Source organism: Buteo buteo, chromosome Z (assembly GCF_964188355.1).
Source record: "Buteo buteo chromosome Z, bButBut1.hap1.1, whole genome shotgun sequence".
Lineage (NCBI taxonomy): Eukaryota > Metazoa > Chordata > Aves > Accipitriformes > Accipitridae > Buteo > Buteo buteo.
In genome coordinates, this window is record NC_134204.1 from 13,102,039 (window position 1) to 13,117,818 (window position 15,780).

Here is a 15,780-nt window from a genome sequence, read left to right on the forward strand (position 1 = left end):
CCTTTACCCTGGGGAGAACAGGTCAGTGTCAAAACAGATCCAAAAATCAGAATTTTTTCAGGTGAGTTTAACAAACCAACTAACCAGCCAAAACATCCTTTGAAATTAGAAATACTGAGAAATCTAATTTCAAGCAAAAATACCCAATCATAAAAAAAGTTTAGCCATGTCCCAAGCTAAAAGCCCAGGAACTTCAGTTGACTTGACTTAAGTGTATCCACAATAGCAATATTAATATACAGAAGATACCGGTTGTTAAGAATTACCCAAAAGTGTCTTTATTTGTTCATCAGAAAGGAGAAAAAAGATTTGATATTTCTGTGAAGTTTGACTGCTTGAATCAAAACTGGTTTCTAGCTAATCTGCAATACTGAAATACCTTGTTGTAACGAAACAGGTATGTTGTATGTAAATGATTTGGATCGATTTGGAGATCATGTAAAGTAATTGTATAGTAATTCAGTACCTGTTTGGAAAAATTAGCACGATTAAGTGATGCTTCTTTGTAGCTTAATTATTTCATCCTGATATACTGCTCTAGCAGACTCTGTTAAATGGGGCAGACTGAATAGCTGTAAATATAAACAAAAGTCAAAGGCTTAAGAATCTCCTTCTTATTCCTTTGCTTAGAAAAAACAAACACGGTTTTAATAATAGAGACATTATCTCACTCCTTGTTTTGTTTCTGTCTGGCAAATAATAAATTAAACTCAGCTAGGTTCTCCCTTCACTTTCAACCATACCTGTGTCCAAGTTCATGAGCAATAGTGAAAGCCAATGGAAGGCCAGAATCTTCATTGATGTTACAGCTTCTGTGAGGTTGACACATGCCTGACAGATGAGACAAACCTAAGGTTTCACATGGACGATTCATGCCAGCACAAATGTCCTTTCTAGAATCACAAAAGAGATGTGCCATAAAAAGAGCTTAAAACCAACTGTAGAGTGTCACTTACAATGGGTGGTAAGTCTCCCCCTTATAATGCATCACTGCTAATTTGCATTTTAAGCAAAGCGTAGCATTAACATTTTTACAAACATATATGCAACAACAACATGCATTTGTTCTGCTACTGTAATACTATACCGCTAGAATCTGTAGCCAATATTTATGCTGCTGTAGTGCCTAATACGTATGTTTACTGTCAACTCACATAAGAAAAACTTTTACAACCTCCACCTCTGACAGCGTTTTGAGGTACAGTTTATTAAACTTACCATAACTCAGCTTCATTCAAGTGAACTGTTTGAAGCCTGTTTATTTGGAGAAGTAAACGCATCATTGTGAGACTTCTTTTTCTCATTTTTATTTTAAGATTTGCTGACTGTCTTTACTGCACCACTTGAGGGGTTTTGTTGGGGTTTTTTTCCTGATGGACTTTAACTTAGGACTTTTTTTTTGCAGACCATAGACCAAATCTTTTCTCTCAGTTGTGTGCAGTTTGGATCCATTTTTACAGACCTGTACAAGTTCTGCTTCAGGCACTACCACAAACTCCCTGTGTAACCTCAGACATAGCCTTTAAGTTTTCTGTGCCTCCCTTGCTCACATGTAAAAAACCATTTTGTGTCTCCTTAAATACAGAGATAATATTTAAAAATCATACACTTTAAAGCTTAAAAATAAACAGCACTGTGTTCGCAAAACACTCTTCCATTCTGATCTGCACTTCTGTATTACTTTAGGATTTGTCATTATGAAGTTGTTCATCTACATGCTACGTTGTTTGGTATATTGCCTCAAAGAAGAACAGAGGAGTGATCAAGCACAGAATGAGATAAGATCAAGTGGGGAAATGACCTGAGCTCTGCAAATTGCTAATCTCTCGGGATATACAGATTTCAATTTCCTGACTAAGATGCATCTATAATTAAACACCCACATACAAACATAAAGTGTTATATGTACCTTGAAAACAAATGAAAATCAATCCCTTTAAAAGGTACAGAAGGTCTAACTTTAACCACATTTTTGTAATACTGCTCATATTCTCTGCCTGTATGAGTGTGAGACACGATTACACAAGGTTATTTTTGCATTGACACTGTGCTTCAGAAACAGCATGTCTTCATCAGACCACTTTTCTGGGTTCTGTGCAGATGAACTAAATGATGGCATGAGCCTATAAAAAAATACCACCACCAAAAAACCACAACTAAACAATAGTCAGTCACAGCTGTTGAACTGCTGTCATACCTGGTTAGAAGGACGGCCACATCGTGGTGTGTAGGGTTGATGTCACTCTTGGGATTGACGCTCTTCTGCCATTTGCAGAAGCTGGCTAGTGTCTTATCAGCATGGTGAACTATCTTCAAGCCTTGCTAATGGGAAATGAAGGAAAATATTATTATAAAGACCACACTGCATTGCAATAACATGTCAGTGATGTCAGCCAAGAAGCTGGGTAACCTTTGAAACACAACTGATTATGCTTTTGCCTAAACCTAGAGCCATCATTAGAAGTAATGACATGTATTTATCTAACATATTGAATATTAAGTTAAAGTGTTGACATTTTTGTAATTGGTGCAGCTAAAAGAAAAATTCAATGCAGAAATTGACATATTTTTTGGTATGTGAGCTTCATAGGATCCAACACTGAATTAAAACATTCAAACAAACATTTTATATTCTCTTGAAAGCGAGTTTTCCTCTAAAGAGAAGGCAAAGACTAATTACTATGGGACTTCATGCTCAAGTTTGCCATTCAATGTTACATCAACAAAGTCATGCTCAGGGAACAATTCTGCTTCTAAGGGTGTACTTCTTCCACAATATTTGCAATTCCAAAGAGAAACAATGCAGTCATAGATGTTTCTTCCTCATCTTGTTATTATATAGTATACATGCAAGCTACTGAACTTTCTTCTGAAATACAAAGTATGCAAAAATAAACTAATTCAAAAACATATTTTCTCATTTCTGGTCTTGGGCATTCACTGTATCTTGTCTCAGTTTACTCTACTGAAGTAAAGTAAACTTTTTACAAAGCACCTAAATAATATTGCTACCAGACAGTAGTTTCTGCCTAACTTAAAACCAAATTTTGAAAGATATCCAATGCTGCTGCTTCCGACATTGCCATGCTAAAGTGAACAGGAATCCATGGTTTATTATCAAAACAGCCACAGAAATTTAGCAAGTAAACTTAACTGGACATCATCATGGGCTTCAGGTCCTAATTGTCCTGTTAAAATGCAAACTACAGATTTTGGCCTGCATATCCTTACACTGAGGGCTGTAAGGATAGACTCTGTCCTAATAATTATTTCAGAAGACATAACCTGGCCCCATGGCTTGGTTCACTGCCTTCAATAGCTTTCGGACCATCCACCTTGTGGTTATAAATCACAAGCCACTGAGAAAATCCTCTTAATGTGCTCCTGCAGTCAGAGCAAGCTATGTCATGCACAGTGTTTTAAAATAACTATAAAATGATGACAATCAGCATGTATTTAAGCATGTAGCAATATATTTTTGAATGAGAGATATTCTCATTATATCATTATATCTCATTATATAGCTAGTTTACAGCAATTAGTACCTACTTAGTCTTCATTTTTTTGTTTTGAAAGAGATCTAAAAAGAAAAACGTGTGTTTGAGCTGCACAGTAACAGATTTACCTCTTCAGAGACCTGCAAATACTCTAGCATTACACTTTGTAATACATTTCAGGTAATGCTAGGTAATTAGATTCTGAATGATGATGCATAATTTCCGTTTCTCATCTAGTCTTCCTTGGCATCCCATGTTCTTTTGATATGATTCCATTTCCCCATTCCTAATTTGCCTGTTTTAATTACATTTTCTGTGGCAATTTTATGCAGAAATACCTTAAGTCATCATCTAAATACTTAGGTATCCAGGGCAGCATTTATTCTAAAAAGAGACATGCCAAAGATTAATAGAAAATGAACACATTTTAAGCAAATAAACCCTCCTCTCTATAATTATAGCTTGATGCATTGAACTCCCAAGTTTTGTAAGTGACATTTTGAGGTAAATAAAAACCTTACCTCCTCCTCCTCAAAGAGGATAAGCCGGACCAGCACAATGTGAATTGCATTGCCAATGCTTGGATCGTGGAACAACCCTGTGACCTGTGCCAGAGCCAGGAGGTATGAGATTAACCAATTCCTCTATAGCAGAACAAGACTTTAGAGAGAAAATACAACATTTACTTCAAGCACACTACTCATTTTGGGGCAGGGGTGTTGTTTTGCTTTCTAAATCCTCAATGCACTTCATTGAAAGTTTACTGAAATGCAATAAATGTTAGAACTACTGCAAAAGGCAGCTCTGCCAAATGAGTGATGATACAGGATGTGGCAAAAGTTACTAAGCTAAAGAGCAAAAGGAGTCACAAGATCATTTTATGTCCATTTCCCTTTCAAGAACTTTAGAGTTCTTAAAAAACATTAGCAGAAAAGAACGCAACATCTAGAGTGACATAACACTGATGGAAAAGTCCACTCAGGGTGCCAAAAAACCAGCATATCAAATTGTTCTGTTTTGATTTGACAGGAATCAGCTTCTGCCACAACAAAGCAAAAATTAGTCAGTACTAGGCAAAGAGAAATCAGTTAAATGATGTATACTGTTGTGTTTTCACAGCACAGAAGAGGATAATAAGAACAAAAGCAAAGAAAATGAACCAGTTAAAAAAAGAATCCACATAAAAACCAAGCAAGAACTGAACTCAGCAAAAATTTGACCCAAATGTCATAAACGTCATCACAATGTTGAATTAGGCAGAAGGAAAAGGAATCAGAAGAGAAGATAGTCATAGGCTATCTATATGTGAGCTATACCATATATCACAAGAAATACGAATGGACAAAATGGATTGCATTTGGGTCAAAACTGTTTTGGAGAAGACCACTAAAGGGGAAATTACCAAAATAAAGTGGGAACTATGTTTACAAAGGTCTGATTTGGATATGGGTCTTTTTCAAGATACTAGATTGAAAATTGAATCATTGTGATTAACCCTAATATCTCAGGTACAGACTGCAGAGAAAATGTTAAGACTTGTTTGTTCATGAATCTGATCATGACAGAGTTTTATTCCACATATTCTCCCTGTGTAGACAAAACCTCATGTGCTCATACCAGCTTTGTGTCTGTTTTATCAGGCTCACTGCCTCAGTAGCTAGTCAGACTGCTTGGGGGACAGTTGGGAACATACTGTGTAAACATAAGGGACAGATCGGTTACCATGGCTAGAATTACACTGTGATTAATGTCACATATATTACACACATACCATGATAATGACATAGAAGACATCCTCAATAGACCTACCAAGGTCAGTATCTACCATGATACAGATAATAACAGAAGACATATCTGTAGGCAGTCTCATGAAACAGTATTGCTTTTCCCAGATCCAACCTACATTTTGAGACTTGCCACACAGGAAAACACTGAAAGATAAACTTTTTTTTTTTCCAACATGGACTTTGTGTTGTAGGCAGGATACTCATCCAGAAAAACAGCTGTACTGGTTTTAACTGGGACAGAGTTAACTTTCTTCATAATAGCTCAAATAGTGCTGTTTGGATTTGTGACCAAAACAGTAACACACTGACATTTTAGCTCTTGCTAAGTTACTACAATCTCCAGTGGGCTGCTTAAAACTGTAGAATTTCTCTCTGTTGCTGTAGCTACCAACCTGAAATCACCAATGAGCAACAGGTTCCAGGGGAGACAGGGAATTTCAGTGGAAAGAAAATTAGTGCTAGGATTTATAGCTATGAAACTTATCTTACTTAAAATCCAGAGAAAAATTATGCCTATGCAAAATACAAGGTAAAAAATACTTTAAAATACAGAGTTTCAATGAATCTATATGAATAATACTACATTCGTTTCAGTGAACAATATTACAGACTTGCTTTAAGGAGATCAGTGACATAATGAAGTTAAAATTTGCTTCATTCACCTATCTAAAAAAAGGAAATACCATACGTACCATATTCATTATAGTAAGGATATATGATTCCACATGGTCACTTCCATGATATTCAACCATCTTACTGTCTGCAACCACAAGCGTCTCCACCCATCGCTCCTTGCTGACAGAGCGCCGAGAGACCTTTCTGACAGCCACATGACTTTGTTCCCACCTCTCCCTCCGATTCTGCTGCTGTTTGAAAAAGCTGAGGGTATCTGGAAGAGTAAGAAGCAACACTGACTTGAAAATATTTTCAAGCTTGATATGAAGTGTATGGCTGTAACACTTGCAGACAGAGTGGCAGCATTGCAGAATCACAGGATGATATAGGTTGGGAGAGACTTTTGGCTGCCACCTACCTGACCCACAGCAGGGTCAACTCCGAAGTGGCACCAGCCTGCAAAAGGCCCTGTCCAGTGAAGTTTTGCATACCCCCCTGGATAGATTAAACACGCATCCAAAAGTTACCCCTACTCAAACTCCAGGGATTAAAGTGTGAGACAGAACCAAGTTAAAAAAATTGAATTGGGGATGCCATTTTCAAGGAATTTCTCTTCTGTGGTTTGGCGCTAAACTCTCTAATGACACCAGTTCATAGTTTAAGATAAGGGATATGCTTTCTCCGCAGGCAGCTCTTATTCTTAGCAGGATGGCATGTTAAGCCCAGTGCTATGGTACATCTGAGAATGGTTTGTTCTGTGCATGGAAAATATCCCTGAAGAGTGGGGACACTTCACCAGTAGGTGTCATCTAAATATCAGCCAGGCAGATGGCCGCGGGCTTCTCAGCTCCTGTCATGTCTGACAGGCAAGACACTTACCATTTCCACTATAATTTTGGGATCTGTGCATCTAAAGCCTTTCAGAAAGAAGTCTTTGCTCTGTAGAGCTGCTAGCAACCTTGTGCGGCACTCAGTGGGGCTAATTACTCTCCGCTCATTCTAGCTTTGAATGCCAGCTGACTGTGTTACCAGGGAAATACTAAGGATGTAAATACCCCTGAGCCTGAAAAAGAAGTGAGAGATGCCAGTTTGACAGCAACTGGTGGCATTTTTCCAACCCAGAAGCCAGAGAAACACTTTTACAGTGCTGGGATTCCCCGAGTCCTAGGAAGGATCAGGTGGGCTTGTTGCTATTACAGATACTGCAGTAGTCCTTTGGCATCTCACTCATGGAAGAGGATGTCCTTATTCCAGATGGGGCACATCCGCAGCCCAGAAAGACAGCTCCTGCCTCAAAGTCCTTATGGCATGCACAGCATTACCCCCATTACTGTGTGGCAGGGGACAGCCACCCAGCATTACCTCCACCTCCCAGCAGTACGAAGTGTTGAGGGACAGTTACCCAGAGCACTCTTCCCTTGAAGAACGGATGACCTGGTAGCTAGGTCTGAAATCTTGTGTTCACACCAGAAGAATATCTGTTATGCCTTTGTCATGAATGTGCTGTTTGCCCCGTAGAAGACCTAAGTGCAGCCAGAATGTATCACGGCATCTTGCACATCTACAAAATGTGACGCCATTGGACTATTAATGATGTGTATAATAGACCTCTCAGCAAAAAAGGTTATTGATATCTTGATTTATTGTATATGTGCAAAAGCAGATGCACAGGTTTTTAGAAATGGGTTCTCTGAGCTCAGTCGGAAAGATGCCTAGAGAAATAAGTGCTGGTACAGACAACACACTACATGTAAAATTGAAATATGCCGCATTAATAACCAAAACTACAGCAGCAACATCACACATCTAGAACTGAGCAGCAGTGCACAAGTATGCAGTACACAGCAGCTCCAGTAGTTGACACACACTGTGACCAGTTAGCACTGTGTCGCAGTACCAGTTCAGGATTTCAGCCAGCACCAGGCACATACCACCGAGAAGCACAGAAACCTACAAACCTACCCCAGTAAGGTTCATTCTACTAGATGGAAACCTGTGCCTCCCTTGAGCACCTTTTAAAGGATACTGTACAAAGCTGAATTAATATACTATGCAGAATGTCATGTATTCTATATTGTAGATTTTTAGAATATAATAAAGAAATAAAAATAGTTGTAAGTAGATTTCTTTTTGCATTAACTGGCATTTGCATTTTAAAAGACATTGAAAGTACTACTTGTGAAAGACAAAGAACCATAAGATTTTTGACCTGCCTGGCAAGCGAAACAGCATTAGAAAATACTTGAATGTAAGAGAAGTATAAATAAATGTAAATAAATTCCAATCAACATGTAAGCTTATAATTTTTACCACCCATACACTGTCACAATAAAGAGCCCAAGAATATAAATTTCCTTTGTGATTAGCAACCCAAATCACTTGTCAGTGTCATCCTGTGCACCCACACAAAGAGACTGTGTTGTAGATATGTCAACTAGTAAAATAAGTTAGTCAGTAAAGAAAGTTGCCTTCCCACCAACCCAAGGGACTCAAAGAAAGGCATACATTTTTCTATCTTTATCTTGAAGAACAAGCTGCATGGAAAAATAGCTTCTTGTCTACATGGAGGAATATAATTTGTGAGTAAAAACAAAGAAAAGAAAGTAGGTGGTTTATTTGGTTTTGTTGGTTTGGCAGGGGGGTGTTTTAAGAGAAGGGAAATGGCCTATGACTGCTATAACCTTTATCTAACACCACTAACCCACACTGCAGCATCACTCCTGCTGTCTCCCTCAGTCTTTGTTCAGTTACTGCAATAGTCACCTCTATGTGGATGGTCTGAGACCTAGTAACATACAGTACTGAGAAAACCCTGCCTCCCTATACTCTACCATCATAATTGCTGAGCACAACATGCTCCACAAGCAGCAGAAGAGAGAAAGGGTGCACCTGAACCCTGAGGGTTTCCATGTATTTTTGAGAAAGAGATGTAACACAGGTATGTATAGTGCTGCAGTCCTTAAGAACAGAAATGAAAGTAGTGCTGACAGTACACTCAAGACAGTCTAAGACTAAATAAAAAGAAGGTTGGTAAGAGATTCAGCTAACAAACCGCATGAAATTCAAGCAGCAATACTCACAAGTTTCTATCTGTCATGGGAGATAATTTTGCAGATGTGAGGCTTTTACTAGAAAACCTGATTCAGCCAAACAAGTCACGTACAATATTCCGTAAGTCGTATGTGATATCCAGCCATATCACTGCATAACCAGGAGAAATGGTGTAGATGACAACATTTCGTCAATCTCTAGTTAGAATATTTTCTTCAAGAGGTTAATAAACTCTGTTGAAACAGAGTCATTGTACAAGAGAAGATGAGTAAACATAGGAAAACATCATTAATAACATGAACTGAGCACTAAAAAGTATATACATGTCCAATCATAGCGTAACTAAAGGAAAGGCTGAGGAGTGACTTAGCTAATAAGAATTAAAAGGATAGTAAGGCAGAGGAAATCAACAGAGTTTTCTGAAAAGTGATTATTATCCCATCAGCTTTGAGCTAGATCTAATAAATGACTTGGAACCTCCCAGGACAGTGCTCTAGCCAGCACATTTCTGGATAAAGAAGGCGGGACCTTCTCCTCTTTCACTCATGAAGGAGGAGAGCAACTCAAATAGCTGATTTACTGCAAGAACTTACTAATTATTTACAAAACTCAAATACAGTAAGTGAACACCCTCTATTCTAACTATCTCTGCTGAAATAAATAAGTCAGCTATCTAGAACAAAATTAGTGAAACCAAATACATTAGAAATTTTGTACATGTAGTATCTTATACATACAATCATCGTTACAAATATCTGTAACAAAACTAAGCCTGGACACTGACAATGCAAGAGTAAGGGCTCACACCCTGTATGGAAAAACTGTTATAAAACAGGGAAGAAAGGATGTGAATTTAAAACTGAACAGGTAACCAAACCAGCTCTTTTTATAAGCATTTCTGAAACTGGCTAAGCTAAATCACACAAATGCTTTCTGAGTGTGAAGCAGTGTTCACACAGGAAACTAGTACAGCTATTTAATCACGTACTTCTCCATGTTGACAACCCTCAAGTCCCAACAAAAACAACCACAGAGAAAGCAAGCTTACAACTTTGCAAGCTTTGTTTAACTTTAACATTCCTGCTGTCAAAAACATGAAGTATCAAACAGTGGAGTCACACCACTCTAATGCAGAATTGAAGCTAAAAGTGGACCTGTGTTGACTGATGCACTTGATCCAATACTGCTGATGAGTGTGTCTGCCACTCATTACCACTTACGCTGGAAGGATGGAATGATAAATGTTCTGGGCCACTGGCATCAGGAGGTACATAGAGAACAACTTCGTGGGAAACAGTTATGCCTGGAGCTTTCTACATTTTGCAACCACTATTTTCCTTCTGCCTGAATGTTCTTACTTTTTTTCCCAGGGATTAAACCCAAGTCAGTAAGAGACAATAAAAAATTACAGCTGCATAAAATGCTTTTCTAGGAGTACATTACTCCATGTTGTTTGAACTTTCCACGCTCAAATCACTTGCTAACTTCAGTGGCTGGTTCCCCTTATTTTGGTGAAAACATTAATGTGATGGATTAGAAGAACAAGGTGACTTTTCTATTAATTAATCTAGCACTTGGTAAAATGGTATCTGAAAACAATTTAACTTGCAGCACAATTCTATTTTCATTTCATGAAAAAGAAGTCTCTTCTGAAACAGAATGCATCTCACTGTAAAACATATTCGCAGACTAAAAATTCCCAATAAATTATGTCTATGTCTTAATGCCTCTTAGCAAATAATTTAAGAACTGTTGACCGAAGAATAACAGAGAAATGCAGTTTTGAGGAGCCATTATGATGCAAATGAGAATTTAAACATATGGGCTTTAACTGTATACGGATGGGTTAAAAGATGGGATTTTGGTCCATGGATGAGCACTGGGACAGAGGTAGATAGCTGAGGAAAATGCAGTCAGCACAGAAAATGGATGGTTTGTTGCCCGTTGCTTGGAATGCTGACCACAGAGATAAGAGAGCTGAGCAATCCTGGGGGAGGACGGGCAGCGGGCTGTTGCACAGCACAGCTGTGTGCATGATGGGTGCGTGACTGCTGGATGAGGACAAGATGCCACACGTACAAAGCCCATGAACCAACAGACAGGGTGGCTACGGCTCGTGCAGCGCGCCTGGCCAGCGAGCGCGTGCGTCATAGGCTCCCTATGTTACAATCAAGGCGTGTTTTGGCACCCGCTGGCCACGTGTGCCGAAACCCGTTCCTCTGCAAATGTATAAATACCGGGATTTTTCCGAAGAACATTGGGCTGGTGTATGGCGAGGCCACCGTTGCCTCCGTGGGGACGCCCATGTAAAGCTGACACCTACCGACTGCTGGGCTGAGCTCGTGGTGCAAGATGGCACAAGAATGTATGGATGGTCCATCTTCCTCACAGTCCTCGGGTCGGTATGTTAATTTGCTTTACAAGATACCCTTAGCATAACGCACATCTGTAGTTAATAAATGCTTGCTTTTTCCCCTTATAGTCAGTGTGTGTGCGTTTGCCTTCTCGGGAATCCTCAAAACCACCCTATAACATTAACAATTTTTCTTCTTTTTACATATATATATGAAAATTTATTCACACAAAATTAATGCAAATAACTGAAAGGGACATCTTGAAGTAGTTGTCTTGCACTGTCAGGTTTGATCTGCTTTTCAGCGAAGTTAACCAAATAGTACTCAGAAGCTTTTGAATCAGACTCCAAAAATTTCTAACAAAGTTCCATAAATTTCATTCACATAATAATGAAGAAAAACCAAACGGATTACATGCTCATGATCAGAGGTCACCAACCTGCTTAAGTCAGGAGTAAGGCTAAAAGGCCACAATGATCTTACTCACTACAAGAAAGACAATAAGTTGCTGGAGCATGTCCAAAGAAGAGCAATGAAGCTGGTGAGGGGCCTGGAGCACAAGTCTCATGAAGAGCAGCTGAGAGAACTGGGGTTGTTTAGTCTGGAGAAGAGGAGGCTGAGGGGAGACTAAATCACTCTCTACAACTGCCTGGAAGGAGGCTGTAGCGAGGTGGGTGCTGGTCCCTTCTATCAAGTAACTAGTGATAGGCTGAGAGGAAATGGCCTCAAGTTGTGCCAGAGGAGGTCTAGATTCGGTATTAGGAAAAAATTTCTTTACTGAAAGGGTCATCATGCATTGGAACAGGCTGTCCAGAGAAGTGGTTGAGCCACCATTCCTAGAGGTATTTAAAAGGTGTGTAGATGTGGCGCTTAGGGACATGGTTTAGTGGTGGACTTGGCAGTGGTAGGTTTACAGTCGGACTAGATGATCTTAAGGGTCTTTTCCAAACTAAATGATTCCATGATTCTATTCCTTAAGCTTGCGTGCTGCGGGTAAGTTTGTGCAGGCACTACAGAATTCAGCAGTGAAAGAAAGTGTTGAAACTCTGGAAGGAGACATGTTTTGTGGAGCTTCTTGGACACATGGACAGGAGGACAGTTATGAACCAGCAAGATCCAGAAACTGGCAGCACAGGTCTCTGGAGTGCCCATTAGTTCTTTGAAGTTACCTAAGTGATTTCCACAACAGGCACTCATTGCTGGCTGCCCTAATGCCAAGCTTCAATAGTTGGTGAGCACGCAGGAATGGTGGACAGAGAGTATCAATGCAAGGAGAGGTGCCAAAACCAGCAAAACCATGCTGGAAGAGGTGAAAGACAGGAAAGGAGTACTAAGGGTTGTAATTCCAAGGATTTGGGCAGTGTAAGTGATTTACATGGAGGGTTTGCTCTTTGCATGTGATTGGGACAAGAAAGCAACATGGTTTTCAAGCTGTGCAGATTGCAACCAGCCACTACAGGGACTCGAGGCAGTTGAAAGGGGCCTCCACCTCCTGGGTTTTAATGAGCTTGTGTACCCAGCTGCAGGCTGGGTGCTGTACCACAGGGACTGGGGAGAGCCATTCCTCTTGGGCAAATGCCATTAAGGCAGCTTATGTACCCATACTTACTTATTTAAATTCACAATACTAACTGAATCTAAAACTGGTGCACATTAGCAGTCCTCTCTTCAAGAAAGAATGACTGAATATAATAACATTTGATTCAGGGTTTGTAAGTAAACTGGTGCACTTCCTTGTATAAAAACTTTACTTCAGAAATGTTGTGCAGCTCCTCTTTTATCAGCCACCAAATTCTGCACGGTATAGATACCTATTGAAGTCCTAAAATGAAGAAACATTTTGTTCTGTTCCCCAACAGAACCACAAGCTTAAGTACAGCAAAGGAGGCAGGTATGTCAGCAAAAAGCTCTCCTCCTGTCCTAACATACGCTTCCTTCCATGCTAGTCCATCCTCCAGCCAGGGTGTAAGTTTCCCATGGTTTGACCAGGGATAAATAGCTGCAGAGCAGAAGGGAAGGGTTTGGGATTCCCCTTGAAGGAAAACAAGAGGCCTCTCTTCCCCCTTGCAGTCTTGCTCTGCTCTCTGCAAACACCTCAAGATTTCCCTGCACCTCGCTGGAGAAGACAGACTGCTGCTCTGTATACCCAAGATGCCCATATTGGCTTTTTCAGCCTTCAACAACTGAGAAAGGACTCCCTCCACACACATACTCTTCACAAAATCCTCCCTGTACTATCACCATCACCACAAAACCAATATTCCCAGCACTATTTTGCCTGTTTATGCTTCCCCATTCAGAATCAGAAATGTTGGGCGTGTTTAAGGCCCTCCTCTAGGTCTCCAAGAGCCAACTTGTGCACTGCAGGAACTCCTCTCTGACTCGTGATTTCCCTTCAGCTAATACAGCAAAACCAGCCACTTGCGTCTCTCTGTGCTTGCAAATGATCATTAAAGAACCAGCTGGGACCAGCTGTTCCTTGTCTCCTCTCGTGGAGGGACAGGAAATCACAGGCAAACACACACAGGCAGCACAGAGCAGCCACGAGATGCCACCACTCCTGTGTTTACCCAGCGTGTTGGGTGGCCCCTGTGACCCTGCTCCAGCTCATAGCTTCACCCTCACAAAGAAACTTCCAACTCAACAAGAACTGAACCTCAGCAGTTTGGTTTGCAGCTGCCTGTGAAAAGCACGGCTGCCGAACTCAAGCTGTTTCATGTCACCCACCTCTGTCCTCCTGCTTGTCCTGGTCTCTTTGCATTCTTCTGCGCCTCTTGCTCTAACTGCACTTCTTCTCTTCCCGAAACACAAAACTCCCCTCACTGAATACTCTGCAAGGTTCCAGCTCAGCTGTGACTCCCATGAGCAAGCCCAGGCACCCTGAACCCCTCATGCCATTTTTAGGGCCAACTCTCTCTCGGTTCTCGGCACACTCTGCTCCACCACCTTCACTCTGCTTGCACTTGTTCTGGGTCAAAGGCAGCTTGGGAAGTGCTGCTCAGCTCATCCCCCAGGAATCTCCAGATAGCTCTAAGTGTCAAAACCAAGAAGCAGACAGTTGTGCTTGTCAGACCTTCTTCGACCTTGTGAATTAATCATCCATATTCTCCTGGCTGAAAAGTTGAATCATGGAGAGATTTTTCAGCTGAGGGAAACATTAATTTCGCTTTGCAAGTGGCAGATTTTGTCAGCTGTATTTGTGACATAAGTGTTACAAAAATACAGGAATTCAGGATACGACTCCAGGTCAAACGTTTGAGCTGAAATCTGCCATGTCCTAGGTGAACTGTGGAATGAATTCCATCAAATCACATACTGGGACAGGGCCCAGTATCTATACATGGGCTGGCTAAGGACAGAACACACTCCAAAAACATTTAGGGACTGAAACAGGTCCTCTAAATTGTGTCAAAACTGCTTAGGTCACCAACAGGTATGAGCTCTTTATCTTTCCAAACTGTCCCCAAGCCCATAGCATGTAATCCCCCCTCCAGACATACTACTGGGTACCATGAATGAACACTATCCACATGTATTGAGTCTATAGGAAACCTAACAGCTATTGAGTAGCTGCTCTGGGGCAGTGTCTTGTAGTTAACCAAGGAGTTTCATGTTCTCTGTATAAAGCTTTCTGTCAGGAGGAGGGCTCACAGTCTAAACAGGCTCTGTGAAGAAACAGAAACTTAACAATATTCCATAATACTTGACCATCTCTAGCTTCCAAAGCACATTGTATGTTAAAAACATTGACAAAATTTGCTCTTCATTATCTCCATTAACTTCTGGAAGTCAATGGCAGTTCTTTCCATCTCAGCTATTATTACTAGAAATAGTAATTTTGCATTTTTTTGCACTTGGGCAGTATTACTGGAACACTGGGCCTCTACCTTTTAGGTACTCATCTCACTGTCTTCTACACACAGAGACTGTTTTTGGTAGCACCTTAAAAACCATTACATTTTACCTCTCAATAATTCTAATATTTGCTTCATTCACTCCTGGCAAAAAAAAGAACAAAACCTGATTGTATTTGTCTGGTAACAGATTGGGAAAAGTGTGGCAAGAGGTTAAACTCAGCAGTGGCATCCAGTATAGCTCATACTTGTTATTTAACTAGTCTTAACTATTAAAAGTTGACCCCCTTAAGCTACAGACTGGCTGAAGTGTTCTGTAGCAGTGTTTCCTGACCGCTGATGATCCATTAAGCATCTACAAGACAGTTCAAAAAAATTAACATTTCTACACACATGAGCTAGCCAACAAAAGAAGAGCCACAAATGATCAGTCAAAGTTTAGCCAATTTTTAGCTGGACATAAGTGAAAACTGTACAAAATACTCTTTTTTTTCCTCACCCACACCAATTGATCATGCAACTAAAAAAAGGCTCAGAAACACTGTTCTGTAACACCACTTAGTAGCGACCAGCATTCTTGACTTGCTATGAGTTAGCATGGAGAGTTTTCATCAAAATACTA

At 40.2% G+C, this 15,780-nt stretch overlaps 1 protein-coding gene across 5 annotated transcripts in view; it reads right to left on the minus strand.

Moving 5' to 3' along the window:
* Nucleotides 1-15,780, minus strand: part of ADAMTS12 (ADAM metallopeptidase with thrombospondin type 1 motif 12) — a 167,240-nt gene that overhangs the window by 72,251 nt on the left and 79,209 nt on the right. For all 5 annotated transcript variants that reach the window (XM_075020419.1, XM_075020418.1, XM_075020421.1 and 2 more), the window contains 4 exons: nt 5,977-6,173; nt 4,019-4,102; nt 2,198-2,322; nt 744-893 (listed from right to left, as the gene is read on the minus strand). In XM_075020419.1, coding sequence (XP_074876520.1) covers nt 744-893; nt 2,198-2,322; nt 4,019-4,102; nt 5,977-6,173 — 556 coding nt within the window. The remainder of the gene's footprint in view (nt 1-743; nt 894-2,197; nt 2,323-4,018; nt 4,103-5,976; nt 6,174-15,780) is intronic.